A 13,380-nucleotide genomic window follows, 5' to 3' on the forward strand; every position below is an offset into this window, starting at 1 on the left:
GTGTATGAAAATACTACTAACATGTATTTAAACGTTACTTGATTTTGATGTCAGAAGGTTAGTTTAACTCTCTTACTATATTCTTATACATTTGGAGACTTTATCGGATTTTCTCTCTAGACAAACTCATCATGTGGAAATAAGGAAAGTTTAATTTCTTCCTTTTCTATTTTTTTTTAAAGTTTATTGTCTCATTGCAATATCATACCTCTATTATAATGTTAATTATTCCTACTTTAATGGAAGTACCTCTTAAGTATTATGATTAATTACTTTACTTTTCAAGTATATGTTTTAAAAATAACTTTAAAATTATATATTCACCTCTATCAACATTTTCTCTTAATTTTTCTCCTTTTGTAAGCATACATCCAAGAGAAAAGATGTTCAATAATCATTTATTAAATGCTGAATGATTATATTATAGGTACCTATCTATTTTTTTATGGTTTAATTTTTTACATTTAAGTCTTTAACTCAACTGAAACTTAGTTTAGCAAAAAGTGTTAGAAAGTTCTTATATTTATTATTTTCCAAAGATATAATTTTGCTAATATTTAATGGAAAAACTGTCATTTATCCACTAATTTGAAACATTAATTTTATTACATACTTAATTTTTGTATACTGAAGTCAATATCTGGGGAATGGAGGATAGCTAGGGTGGGCATTCATTTCATCCTCACTCATGGGAAGGAAGCTGCTTTGTAGTACTTCCAAACAATTACTATCACCTTCATTCCACGTATATCCAGCCTGATATATCCATTTACATAAGATTTTAAGCCAACTGGAGGACAGGTAATAATGGATTAATTATGACTGCAGTCTCATACTTGCTGAGCACAAAATAGATGCTCAATAAATTTGATTGAAGCAAGACTAAATGAAGGTAAACTTTAGTTATATTCTTAAACAATAAATAAAAATGTTTATTATATCGTTTTTAACAAAATCTCTATTAATCCTCCCCTTAAAGTGTGCCATCTACATTAAAGCTACACAGTATTTCTGATATAGCTTATCAAAACCAGCTTTAGCCTGTACATAATTTGTCTGGACTCAGTATTTACGAGAATAAATAAATAAGCAAGACTAACTTGAAAGTGAAACCACCGTATTCAAGTTTGATCCCAATTCAAAGTAGCAATTCCAAGCTGCTTACTCTAAATTCTTATCAGTAAGCATATTCACTAAGAATATTTGTAACATGTGTAACGTTTCTTGATCTTGAGACACTTCCATCCTAGCTGGATGATAATTTTTTGTTTCAGTAAGAGTTAGCAGGAGAGGATAATAGGATGACCAATGGCTCTCAGGAGCAGCTTTCACGGAAAAAAAAAAAAGGAAATTGAATTGATTCTTGAAGGGGGGAAGGTCTTATTTAAGAGGATTGCTTTGGGGATAAAACAAGCAACTTCACAGAGGAAATAAGTGTTGGCTTTTTCAAGCCATAACAAATCCTGCACTATTTCTGGATCTGTGATGTTTAAAATTTAAAATTTTTTTTAGTTATTTCTTGGTATTATTTTGAATTTATTTTTTCCCATTTAGTTCTGAAAATTATTCAAGACAGCTTACACACGATATATATTTGTGCAACATATCTGTTTTTCAATTAGTGACAAAGGAAAATTAAATTTAGAATTCTAAGGCATCAGGGAGAAATATAATATATCAATATGCAGGTCATTAAGATCTTACATAATGATTAAAGCTGAATTGTACCTATAATTCTAAGATTCCCAGTGGCCAAAGCAAATAGGGAAGTGAGTGAATTTTAGGATTTGTATTCCCCATAATATACAAGCTATTCAGGAAACGAAACACTTTGCAGAGTACTAGGGTCTGGGAAAAATTTTCTCCCAGAGGTCTTCACACATATGATACTGAGTGGTACAGTGGGCTCCATCCTCAACAGTATCCCAATAACAGATGTGATCATGAGTATTTTATGACTTTTTGTAGTATCCTTCTATATAAGTGAAAGGCATAATTTAAATGCCAAATTCAGTGAAACTGATCCCAACTGGGGCATGCTAAACATTAGAATTCAAGTATGCAAAGTCACCAATAGTCTTCCTTAATTCTAGAATAAAATCTTGACCCTTTGGCAAACACTGCTAAATAAAATCCTGGTAGTTATTAAAAAAGAATTATTGGGGTTTATGACCACCTAGAATACATAAAAAAAAAAAATTAAGAAACATGATTAACATTGGTCCCAGAAGAAATGGCCATAGTGTTTAAGGTTGTCATGAGGCTCAAATGAGAAAATGAAATTAATGTATATGTAGAATGTCAAGGTCTACACATGTGTAAATGTATGTGCAATTCTTTAGGCACCTTTCAAAAGTCTCCAAGTCCTGATCTTTCCAACTATTTTATGTCTCCATTACATTTCTGAAATCTTGCACTAGTCTATCACCTCCTCTCTATGCTAAACATTATCTGACTTTAGTTCCTTTTGCTTAGGCTATTGTGATATCCCTTCTTCTTCCTTGTTCTTTTCGCTCTCTCTGGTTCCTCCTCTTGGGGTCTATGCTTAATAGCATAGAGCAGATAGGTTGATAGGTTCTGGGTTAAAATGTTGATTCCACCATTTATTAGCTGTTTGGTATTAAATGAATTACATTACCTTGATTTGTTCTCAGTATCATCACCTATAAAATGAGAATAATAATAATAAATAATCATAATAATATCTACCACATTTGCATTGCTATAAGGTTTAAATGAGATCATCTATGTAATGTGCATGATAACCAGCAAATAGTCCACAGTTGATGAATGTTAATCCTTTTTATCATGATTATTCTATCAGAGCATTTTAAAACCTAAATCTGACCCTGACCCTACTTAAAACTGTCAGTGATTCCCAGAAGCTTAAATTTGCATAGTGGAGTATGTAACTTTCCTTGTAGTCTGGCCTCAGCTTCCCTTCACACACTCACCACCTTCCATCGCTACCTCCCTCCTTTTATATTCTGCTCAAGTATTTCAGGGTTCAGCTATCTAAGCAGACCATAGGCTTTCAAGTCTCATAGTTTGTCAGTCTCTTTCAAGTCATTTGGCACATGCTGTTCCCTCCTTCTGGAGTGCCCCTCCCTCCCTGCTCTGGCAAAAAGCTTTCTGCTTCACAAACCATATCTGCCTCTCTCTGGTAGAAGTAACAACCCTCCTGCCACTATATCAACTATCTAGAGAAGTATTGTATTTACTTATATTTATGTCCATCTCCCCTATCAGTCTGTGAATTTCTTTAGGTCGGGAACCTTTTTAAAGTCATCTCTGAGTCCCAAAATACCCAGAACGTAGAAAAGATTTAATATATACTATTAAACAGATGAACAAACCCCTGGCAAAGGGCCTCCCACCTCACATGTGCTCAATGGCTTCTACCGAATTGCACTCACTGAATTTAACTTAATTCAAACAACTCTTGCTCCTACAGAACCCCAATCTAATAGCAAAGAGGCTAGACCCGCTGGGTGTTTCAGGGTCCTGTTTTGGGTTATTAATACATGCTAACACGCTGGCAATTAAAAAAGAGGTTTTTCTTACTAGAACCTAGAAGAAAAGTGGGGCTTGAGGCGAATGGCTCTAGAAAAAGGATTGCCTGCCCGAGATGCTGCCTCTGGCTTGCTTACCCCACCTCTCTCGCTTGGTGAGGCAAGAAAGGCGGAGGGAAGAAAAGTGGGAGAGCGGGGGAGCGAGCGCAAAAGTCGACCCTCTCCTCTTCCTCCTCCTCCCATAGAGAAGGACGGCAGTAAGCCAGACGTGCTAAGACTCCTCTCAAGCGGACCTGATTCCTGGACTCCTCAAATACATCCTGAGTTTCCTTCTTCTGTGGCTCTCCCTCTCCACTCACTTCGCCCCCTCACCCCCATCTCTCTCTCTCTCTCTCTCTCACACACACACACACACACACAAACACACAGGCAACCAGAGAGAACCGCCTCGCCTCTAGACTCCCGGTTCTAAGACCACCGTGACTGTCAACGAAATATGCCAATCACAGGCAGCCTAAGCCATATCCCTGGGAACTGAGTAAAAAAATTAGGTTGAAGGCAGAAAGGAAATGAGCATAGCAACCTCCAGTGCACAGAGAAAGATCCGTATACACATGCACGAGCAAGGAAACAGCAGGGTATCTTTTACTACACGGAGGACGCGGAGCACCACAAACAGGAACTTTAAAGGGATTGAAATCTGTTGCCTGTTCCACTAGGAATATTGTTTGCAAGGCACAAGGTGTCTTTTGGTAGTGAGCACCCTCTGCGCATGCGCAGGTCCATTCGGGAATTACTGCCCTGCCGCCGACTAAGTTGCATTCCTTGAATCTTCGCAGAAAAGACAATTCTTTAATCAGAGTTAGTAATGTGGACAGTACAAAATCGAGAGAGTTTGGGGCTTCTCTCTTTCCCTGTGATGATTGCCATGGTCTGTTGTGCACACAGGTGAGCTGCGGTTGTTGAATGTCTTTTTTCTTGGTGTTTTTCTTTTTTACATGCTTGCTGGATCATGTAGCTCGTTATCTGGGGGGTAGGTGTGCCTGTCTATTTTTATGTCTGCTCGCAGTTTGTGCTCATTCTGAATCCGGTCCCTACTTCTTCCCTTCAGCGCCAATGAGCCCAGCAACATGTCATACGTGAAAGAGACAGTGGATAGATTGCTCAAAGGATATGACATTCGCTTGCGGCCGGACTTTGGAGGTAATGCTTCATCTTTTTTTTCAACCTGTAACCCATATCTAGTTCTCCTTTCTTGTCAAAGACAAATGTCAAAAAAAAAAAAAGAAGCAGCAGCAGCATGTCATTTTGGTAAGCGTGCCCTACGCCCTACGCTCTGGCCACACACACACACACACACACACACACACACACACACCACGCCGGAGCCCCAGTCGCAGGTGGATGAACCCCAGGCAGAGCCGACCTTCCCCCGGCCCGACACACCCTCTGCATAGTCACTGCATCACTCGTGTGCCCACACCTGTTTTCCCAGGCTGTCCCCGGCAAGGGGGTGGAGGGCTGGGGGTAGCGGGAGCCCATTCAGAATGTAGTAAGCGCAGGGAAGCCCCCCGACCCTCCCCAGCCTGCGGCCACTCTGAGATTATGCCCATAATGTGTCCCACCTCCCCGGTAGGGCCCCCCGTGGACGTCGGGATGAGGATCGATGTCGCCAGCATAGACATGGTCTCCGAAGTGAACATGGTGAGTGGCCTCGCGACTGGCCCGGCAGCCGGGCTTACGCAGATGCGAAACGGACCGGTCTCCGTGCCCTCTGCGTTTCGTTGGCGGTCACCTCGCCCCGGCCCATGGATCCCGCTCCGCGCGCGCTCCCCACTCTGGCACACACACACCCTGCCGGCCCTGGTTTGTATTTTCGACACACACACGGGCTACTGCGGTGTTCCGGAGGAAACGTGCTCCGCACTATTTGGGGAAGGACGGTGACTGTGGCGCCGGCAGAGCCGGTGGGGCGGAGTCAGCGGTACTTTCGTTGGGTTTCCTTCGGTGTTGAGAGGCGTAGGGCACCACCTGCCGGCGGCCGGGCGGCCTGCACCAGAGGGTCCCCGCACGGTGGTCCGCGGCCGCCTACTCCGCAGGCACGGTCCCGGCAGCCGGTGAGCCGAACCCACCCACGGCCCGCCACAAAGCACCCAAGCACACAGATGAGGTTTCATAGCGTTCCCTCCCTCTTTCCAGGCTCTAGCACACCGAGTGGCAGGAGCAACAGGCTGAGACAACGGTGTCAAAGTGCTCAAGCCAGATTCTGGGGAGAGGCTTGTATTGTTCCCACGTGAGGGTTGATGAATTTGTCTTGCTGCATCTTGCGAGTTTAAGTTCAATACGAATGGCTGGAGTTATTGCTTTGCTTTGCCTTATAAACCCAAGCATGCCGAAAAAGCCTGATGATCAAAGAGACAGTAGAAAAGGGAGGGAGGAGGAGAGGGCGATAGTAACCTAGGGAGCATAGCGCAATCTTTTCATTGCAAAGATTTCTTTTTCATTTCATTCTTTTATTTCATTTTTCCTCCTGCCTTTCTGAACCTGTTCCAAAATGGATTGAAATCATAGCTGTCACTTTCTTTATTGGAGCTTTCCAGCCACTGTGGGGTAGCAGTTTTCTAGTTAGAGTTTCTAACTGTTGCTTCTTGTAAGGCAGGGGGAAAAGCCTGTTGCTTTTCTAGAACCAGCCACGCAGGGAACAGCTAGATCTACCTGAGAAAAATGCCATTTTTATTCCACTTGCGAAAAAAAATATTGTGGCAGCAGAAATTTAGACAGCCTGAATAATTTAAAGACTAAAGCCTTTGGGGGTTTTATCACTCTATATTTGTAGAGGCTATTGAATTGTCATTTCATTTCATTATTAGTGAGTCATTTTGTTTTAACACGCTAAGGCTTAAGAATTTTTCTTTCTTTTTTTTTAGATATGTCAGGGAAGAAATATATATATTTAAAATATATTGAGTAGGATTAGAATAAAAAGTGTGACTATTAAATTTCTGTATTTTAAAGTTGTACCTTCCCCTGCTTTAAATAGCTTATTTTAAATATTATTTTAAATTAATATCTCCGATGGTTGTATTAGAAAAACAATTTTGAAATATCAATGCACAATGAATATTCTCTGACTTGGAAAAGATTTTTAATAGACTCATTTATAATATTCTCTCACATACATGTCACTACCACAAAGCACCCAAGATGAACTATTGACAAACACTGGGGAATGTAATAACATGGGCACATATACAAATCATACCCAATCCATGCCATTGCGACTGGATAAATTAGGCAGTGAATTAGTTTAAGTTGTTTGTATCATGTAGCTAAATGATGATAATAATTTCCTTTTCAGTCATTTATTTTGGCACCTGGTAAGTACCCACACAGATAATTTATAAAATAGGAGAAGATTCAGAAAACTCAAAAGGCAAACAGTGCCTTTGCCAGTGGTCTGCTTTTTAGAGTACTACGCTTTTCAGAATTTTTAAAATGTATAATTCTGTTGACTATATTTACAAACAACTTTTCAGTTTAAAACCAAAGACAAAACCAAAACTGAATCGAATAGGGAAGTTGCTGTTTAACCAAAACAACCATCATAACAAAAAAGCTCTGTATAATCAGTTGTTCAACTGAATTCATACAGAAGCTCAGAAAAAAAAATAATTAATTTAATTGCTGTACCACTGGAAATAGCTCTTAATGATGGAATAATATAATCTATTTACTCACCATACCGTGTGTATATGTACTTGATTTTTTAAAATATTCACCCAACAGATAAACCTTTAAAAAATATATTCTACTAAATTACCCATTACCTTTCCACAATAGTGTTAGAGACATGGTGGGAAAATAGAAACCACTGAACATAGAAAAATAATAAACCTTGATTTACTTATTCTTCCTTGCTTCTCTTTTTAATGAAATCTACCAACAAGACCCACGGTTTATTTTTTCTTCTATCATCTATAACAAAGCATGGGAATACATAGATTGGAAATAACTCCAAAAAAATTGGAAACAAAGAGGAATTTTAGGATCGAGGGTTCTATATAAGCAAAATCTGGATAGTTAGCCCTGGTTAAGAGCACTGTCTATGATATGCTTTGATTTTTAGATCATAAAGTAGGGTTGAAATGTCAATGGGAAATAAGACTTATTGCTTTTATATTAAGCATGTTTCAGAACCCTGATAGGCAGTAACTTCTGAGATTATTTAATAGGAAATTTTCAACAAAATTAACAACAAATAAAAATGGACATCAAATATAATAAAAATAGTTTTAAAGAAAATTCAGATTAAAATCCATTGCTAAAACAATGCTCATTTTTATATTTTTATTCATTACCATTATTATCCACCCATTTCCACATCTGGGAAAATCACATAATTGTACATTACATTAATGGGTTTGAAACCTAGATTCTGTTAATTTTTGTTCTTTTCCTATGCTACGCTAAGTGAAATATAATTCCAGATTGGTTTCTAACATTGTCTGTTTTATTAAAGACTAACGTCACATCAAGAGTATTTTCTGATTCACGTCCTTCAGGATTTAAAATATTTTTCCCAAATTTGACAGAGAGAGAGAGCTTTTATAGTCAAGAATCTATATAATCAATAATTGTTGGTTTTGAGCAGTGAATGGAAAACTGCTGAAGAATAATTCTGACGCAGGGAAAAAAACCATACTTGAGAGCAAGAGTTTTCTTTTCAGGCAATAATATTGTTCATTAAATTAGGAAGGATTTTTCTTTTGGCATTATGGGATGTATTGTGCCTATGATAGTGACTACATACTATTATCTTCTAAGCAGTCATCTTAAAAAAACTACTATGATTTCCATATATTTTAAATTAAATTCCTCGAACCTTCTCTCTTAACAATTTCTGCCAAGCTGTATACCTACACACACACACACACACACACACACACACACACACGGATGACTGAAGAGGAATAGGAGGCAGTTGGAACAAAAGGAGACAGTAGCCCCCAGAAATTGCCTTAAAATAACCACTAACACCTGCTAATATAAGCCCAATAAAACACAGATAATAGTAAGTAAGTCTTCTCTCAGAGTAGTAGATTGGGGGAACAAGATATTAACTACCTGCAAACAAAAGGTTGAACCCTTGTATTTCAGATTCCAATGACTAGCCGTTCCTTCTTATTAAAGAGGCAGCTCCTGATCATCAAGAAGTTCCAGCCACAGAGCTCTCTGTCTCTGATCTAAAGACGTGATGGTCTGAGTGGCCACCCCCAGAAAACTTGACATCTATTGATTCCTAACTCAAAGGAGGTCTCAACCCAAGCTGTTCCCAGGAATGGATAGCTACTGTGTATTCATTGTTTCCTTCCTTTATGCATGCATGGATGCCATAGTGAATGCTCTTATAGGCATTAAAATTAACAATAAAAACACCCGCCCCCCCAAAAAATAAAAATTAAAATGAGCCAATTTTCTAAATAATACCCAAAAGAAAAAGAAATTTTATTTACGAAATATCCACTATTGTTAAATCCCACTGTTATTTTAATATTTGATTCCAGAGGTTTCTGGTATATGCTTCAGTTATGTCTAATTACCATCCTCTTGGTGACACCAAACAATAACCACGTGTCACCACTTTCTCTAAGCCAGTGTTTCCCATTCTTTAATGTGTATCTGAATCACTCTGGGATCTCAAAATGTTAAAATGCAGTTTTTTATTCAGAGGTCTGGGATGGGGTCTGATAGCCTACATTTTTAACAACTCCCAGGTGATGCCGATTTCTGGTATATGGGCAACACTTTGAGAAGCAAGATTGTAGTACATTATTCTAAGGGCTAGCATTATTAAGAAATGAACCTTTTTTCTCTTAAATTTCTCTAAGGATGATATTTTTACAAGGTTTCAAATTAAGTTTCAAGTTAATTTCCAGGTAGTTAAACAGGTAGCTGTGCTCAAAAGGGAAAATTGAGTGTAACAGTTGATGATAAGGCTGATAGGGCTTGACTTAAACTAATAAGCAGTCCTCCTAACTGTGTCAATACATATGAGTCCACCAGCCTTTAATGATGGCTATGAAAATGTTGCCAAGCCCAGTAATTCGGACAACACTATCCTGCTGCTTTACAATGACTCTTCTTCTTCAGAATAAAGAACATTGCAAACTGGGTTTCACCCCACTAGGAGCTTGCAATAGCTTTGTAAAAGAGCCTAAACATACTCTTGCTGCTGTCAGTAAATTCTCTGAGGTTATAACAGAATTCCTTTGCAAATAGAGCAAATAAGTCAGTACCATTTAAAGGCATGAACAGATATCAGCAGTTAAAGATATAAATACGTTTTTCTCTTATATGAGTAATCAACCAGGTCTCACTTTTAGGTGCTGGGTTACAATATTGTACCATCTGGAGAAGCTTAGAGAGGAAGAACTTCCCTTTGCCTTTCTGTTTGGAGATAACAGAAAGATCTTTTTATACTCTAAGCCACATCAAAGCAAGCCTATCCAGGTTTTTTAAAGTTTGCAGTCACATTTGAAAGACTGTGTTCTTAGGATTGTGTGACCAGACTAGGTATTACAGTGTGTAGTATAATGAAAACAGTAACATTTATTGAACACATCCTATGTATAAGGTATAGCTATCAAATGATTTATATTAGTAGCTCATTTAAGGCTATAGAATTATCATCCCCCATTACAGATGGAGAAACTGAGGTGGAGAGAGGGAGAAACATGTTGAGAGAGGTTAAATAACTTGCTCAGAAGTTACAGATCTAGTAAAGGGCAGAAGAAGGATTTGAACCCAGGCAGGCTGCCTGCAAGAGTCTGGCTCCTATCTACGAGGCAAGTAAAAAAATATTCCTGGCATTTAGCTTTGAGACCTTAAGCGAGTCACTTGACTTCTCCAAGCCTCAGGGTTCTCCTCTGTAAAATGAAGGTAATTGATGCAATTGCTAAACCTCTTTCCAGTTCAAATATCTACCATATAAACTTAGGCTATTAAAGATTTTAGACTCTGTTAAAATCAAGATTCTTCCTCTTCATCATATTCTCCTGTTAGATTCCATCTTATTCCATTTTGTTCTCCTTTTAGACGTGTCAGTCAACAAGCATTTATTAAATTCCAACTGAGTGCCAACTCCAGTAATCTCCTGGGAACGTTGCGGTAATGATTGTGTGCAATCTGGGGCCCCTTGGATTACCATTTTAATTGGTCATAGCATTATCATCCATTTTTTCCTAAACACATTCCCAAAGACAGCAACAAGAAATGTTGAATCCATGGTCTTTAAAATGAGAATTGAATGATGCCTGATTTATATCGTATTAAGCATTGGAGCCAGGACCATATTTGAAGTATTTCCATCTGGTACTGTCCATCGTATTCAAACAGGGAACATTGCTCAACTATTGCCAAACTAATAAATGTTTCAACACTTAATGTGAAACAGAAGGAAACCTTTATTTTCCAAGATCTGGGTATCCCAAAGATTTGCCCAACCCACCTAAAATCTTTCCATCAGGTGGTCTGGGAGCAAGGGGTGAAGCCACAGTGTTCATCTCCGCTGACCATCACTTAGTATCAATTCTGTAAATGTTTGGCGCTTTTTGTCATGGCAGGCCCCCAAAGTCTTGATAGCACCCTCAAAACACACATTAATCAAATCTTGCCTTATTAGGGAAGGTAAAATATTACAAAAGAAAAAAAATGGTATTAAATATTTCCAAATGATTTGAGTTTCAATAACTCAAATGACATTATCACACTTAAGGATAGTAGGAAGATGAATGGTATATGCTTGCTGTTGATTAAATGTTAATACAGTTTCCCCATGAGCTTTTTCAGCAGAGTGAATCCTATTTTTTGTAATACCAGGATTGAGTTTCTGCATTTTAGAATACTTCTGTTTTCAGAAGATCATGCATTTCATGAAGTCTCTTGACTGATGATTGTTGAAGGAAGTTATAGTCAGTAGCACATAACAATCTATTACTTAGCCCTTGACAGAAATGCTCAAGAAACGGTTTAAAATTAATTCCTATTACTGGTGATAACTTAGTAAAAAACGCTGGTCAGAAGAAGAATGAAAGATCAATGGGTTTTCTTTAGTGAGCCCAGTATCCCCTTCTTAGAATCTTCATAGTCCTCATTGTTTTTCCACTAATAGTTTTTTTTCTTCTACCCCTCCATTAAGTGCCTAATGTGTTTTCCCTCTTACAGCCCCAATAAAACTGTCATCGTATTGTATATTTAAGATTAAAGGCATTTTCCCAGGAGCATTCAACCACTCTAGTGAATAAAGCAGATAGGGTGTCTATCCTTGTGCGGTTTATAGTCTTTTTAAAAAAAATATTTAAAATCTCTATTCTTGAAGTAAAGATTTTTTTTTTCCCTTTTGGAAGATTTTTGAAACATCCATAGTTACCTTGGTCATGGGATGTTTTGGTTCAACATGTACTTACTGAACACTCAGTCTTTTATCGTGCCCTGAACTGGGTGCTAGGGATGGAAAAATGACCAAGACATGTTTCATACCTTCAAATATCGGGTTGGCCAAAAAGTTCGTTAGGGTTTTTGTGTAAGACGTGATGGGAACACCCGAACGAACTTTTTGGCCAGCCCAATATTTTACAGCGTAGAGGAGAATGCAGAAACCAAGTTATTTAAAACAAAGTGGTAGTGGCTCTGATAGAGACATGTATGTCCAGCGTCCTATGGGAGCATAGAGGAGCAGTTTCTAAGGCATGGTGAAAGGTTAATTCCTAAAGAGGAATAGTAGTGAGCACCCTGTGTAGGCTGCAAATGAGAAGAAGAACCTTCCAAGCAAAAGGAAAGGCATCAGCATTGGCAAGTATGCCTGAAAACAGTATGGAGTGTTCTGGGAATTATAAGCCGTTCACTATCGCGAGAACTTAAAGGGCACAGGGAAGATTGTCAAGAAATAAGACAGGATGTTAACAGCAAGATGTAGGACAGTGTTATTGAATGTTCTCACTCGTCTAAAAAGAAGCCTTTCTAGAAACATACATATTTTTTTGTATATGCGCTGACCACTTCTGGAAGAATGTACAAGAAATGAGTAACAGTGGTTGTCTCTTGGAAGTGGAACCAGGACTAAGAGTATGACTTGGAGGGATACTTAACTGTTCTTGATATGCCCTTCTGAATTGTTTGATTTTTTTTTTTTAAAATAAGTACCTGATTATTTTTTATTTTTATTTATTTATTTATTTATTTATTTATGGCTGTGTTGGGTCTTCGCTTCTGCGTGAGGGCCTCCTCCAGTTGCGGCAAGCGGGGGCCACTCCTCATCGCGGTGCGCGGGCCTCTCACCATCGCGGCCTCTCTCGTTGCGGAGCACAGGCTCCAGACGCGCAGGCTCAGCAGTTGTGGCTCACGGGCCCATTTGCTCCGTGGCATGTGGGATCCTCCCAGACCAGGGCTCGAACCCGTGTCCCCTGCATCGGCAGGCAGACTCTCAACCACTGCGCCACCAGGGAAGCCCGAATTGTTTTTTTAAAAATCTTAAACATTTAAAATTTTCACTTTAAAAAGACACACACACACACACACACACACACACACAGAGACAGAAACAGAGACAGGGAGACAGAAAGAAGAAATGATGCTGGAATGTGTATGCTAAGGAAATGAATCCTAATCCTGAAATACAGGAATCCTGCTACAGGTTTTAACAGGTGCTACGTTTTGCATTTCAGATAGATCATTCTGATAGCTGCATGGAGGATGAAGTAGAGAAGGCTAAAACTGGGGCCAACATTCCTAGTTAAGAAGCATTAGAGGGTATTTCGGAGTCCAGATGAGAGATGATAAATGCCTCAAGGAGAACAGTGGCCTTCAGAAT

General features: G+C 38.8%; 1 protein-coding gene across 3 annotated transcripts in view; it reads left to right on the forward strand.

Annotated features, from left to right (window-relative positions):
• The first annotated feature begins 4,380 nt into the window (after positions 1-4,380).
• Positions 4,381-13,380, forward strand: part of GABRB1 (gamma-aminobutyric acid type A receptor subunit beta1) — a 395,118-nt gene continuing 386,118 nt past the window's right edge. For 2 of the 3 annotated variants that reach the window (XM_061191360.1, XM_061191361.1), the window contains exons 1-3: positions 4,381-4,460; positions 4,624-4,715; positions 5,149-5,216. In XM_061191360.1, the coding sequence (XP_061047343.1) occupies positions 4,381-4,460; positions 4,624-4,715; positions 5,149-5,216 (240 nt within the window). Of the gene's footprint in view, positions 4,461-4,623; positions 4,743-5,148; positions 5,217-13,380 lie in introns of all 3 variants that reach the window. The other variant, XM_061191359.1, reaches the window with a different exon arrangement.

This window comes from Eubalaena glacialis, chromosome 5, assembly GCF_028564815.1.
Source record: "Eubalaena glacialis isolate mEubGla1 chromosome 5, mEubGla1.1.hap2.+ XY, whole genome shotgun sequence".
NCBI lineage: Eukaryota > Metazoa > Chordata > Mammalia > Artiodactyla > Balaenidae > Eubalaena > Eubalaena glacialis.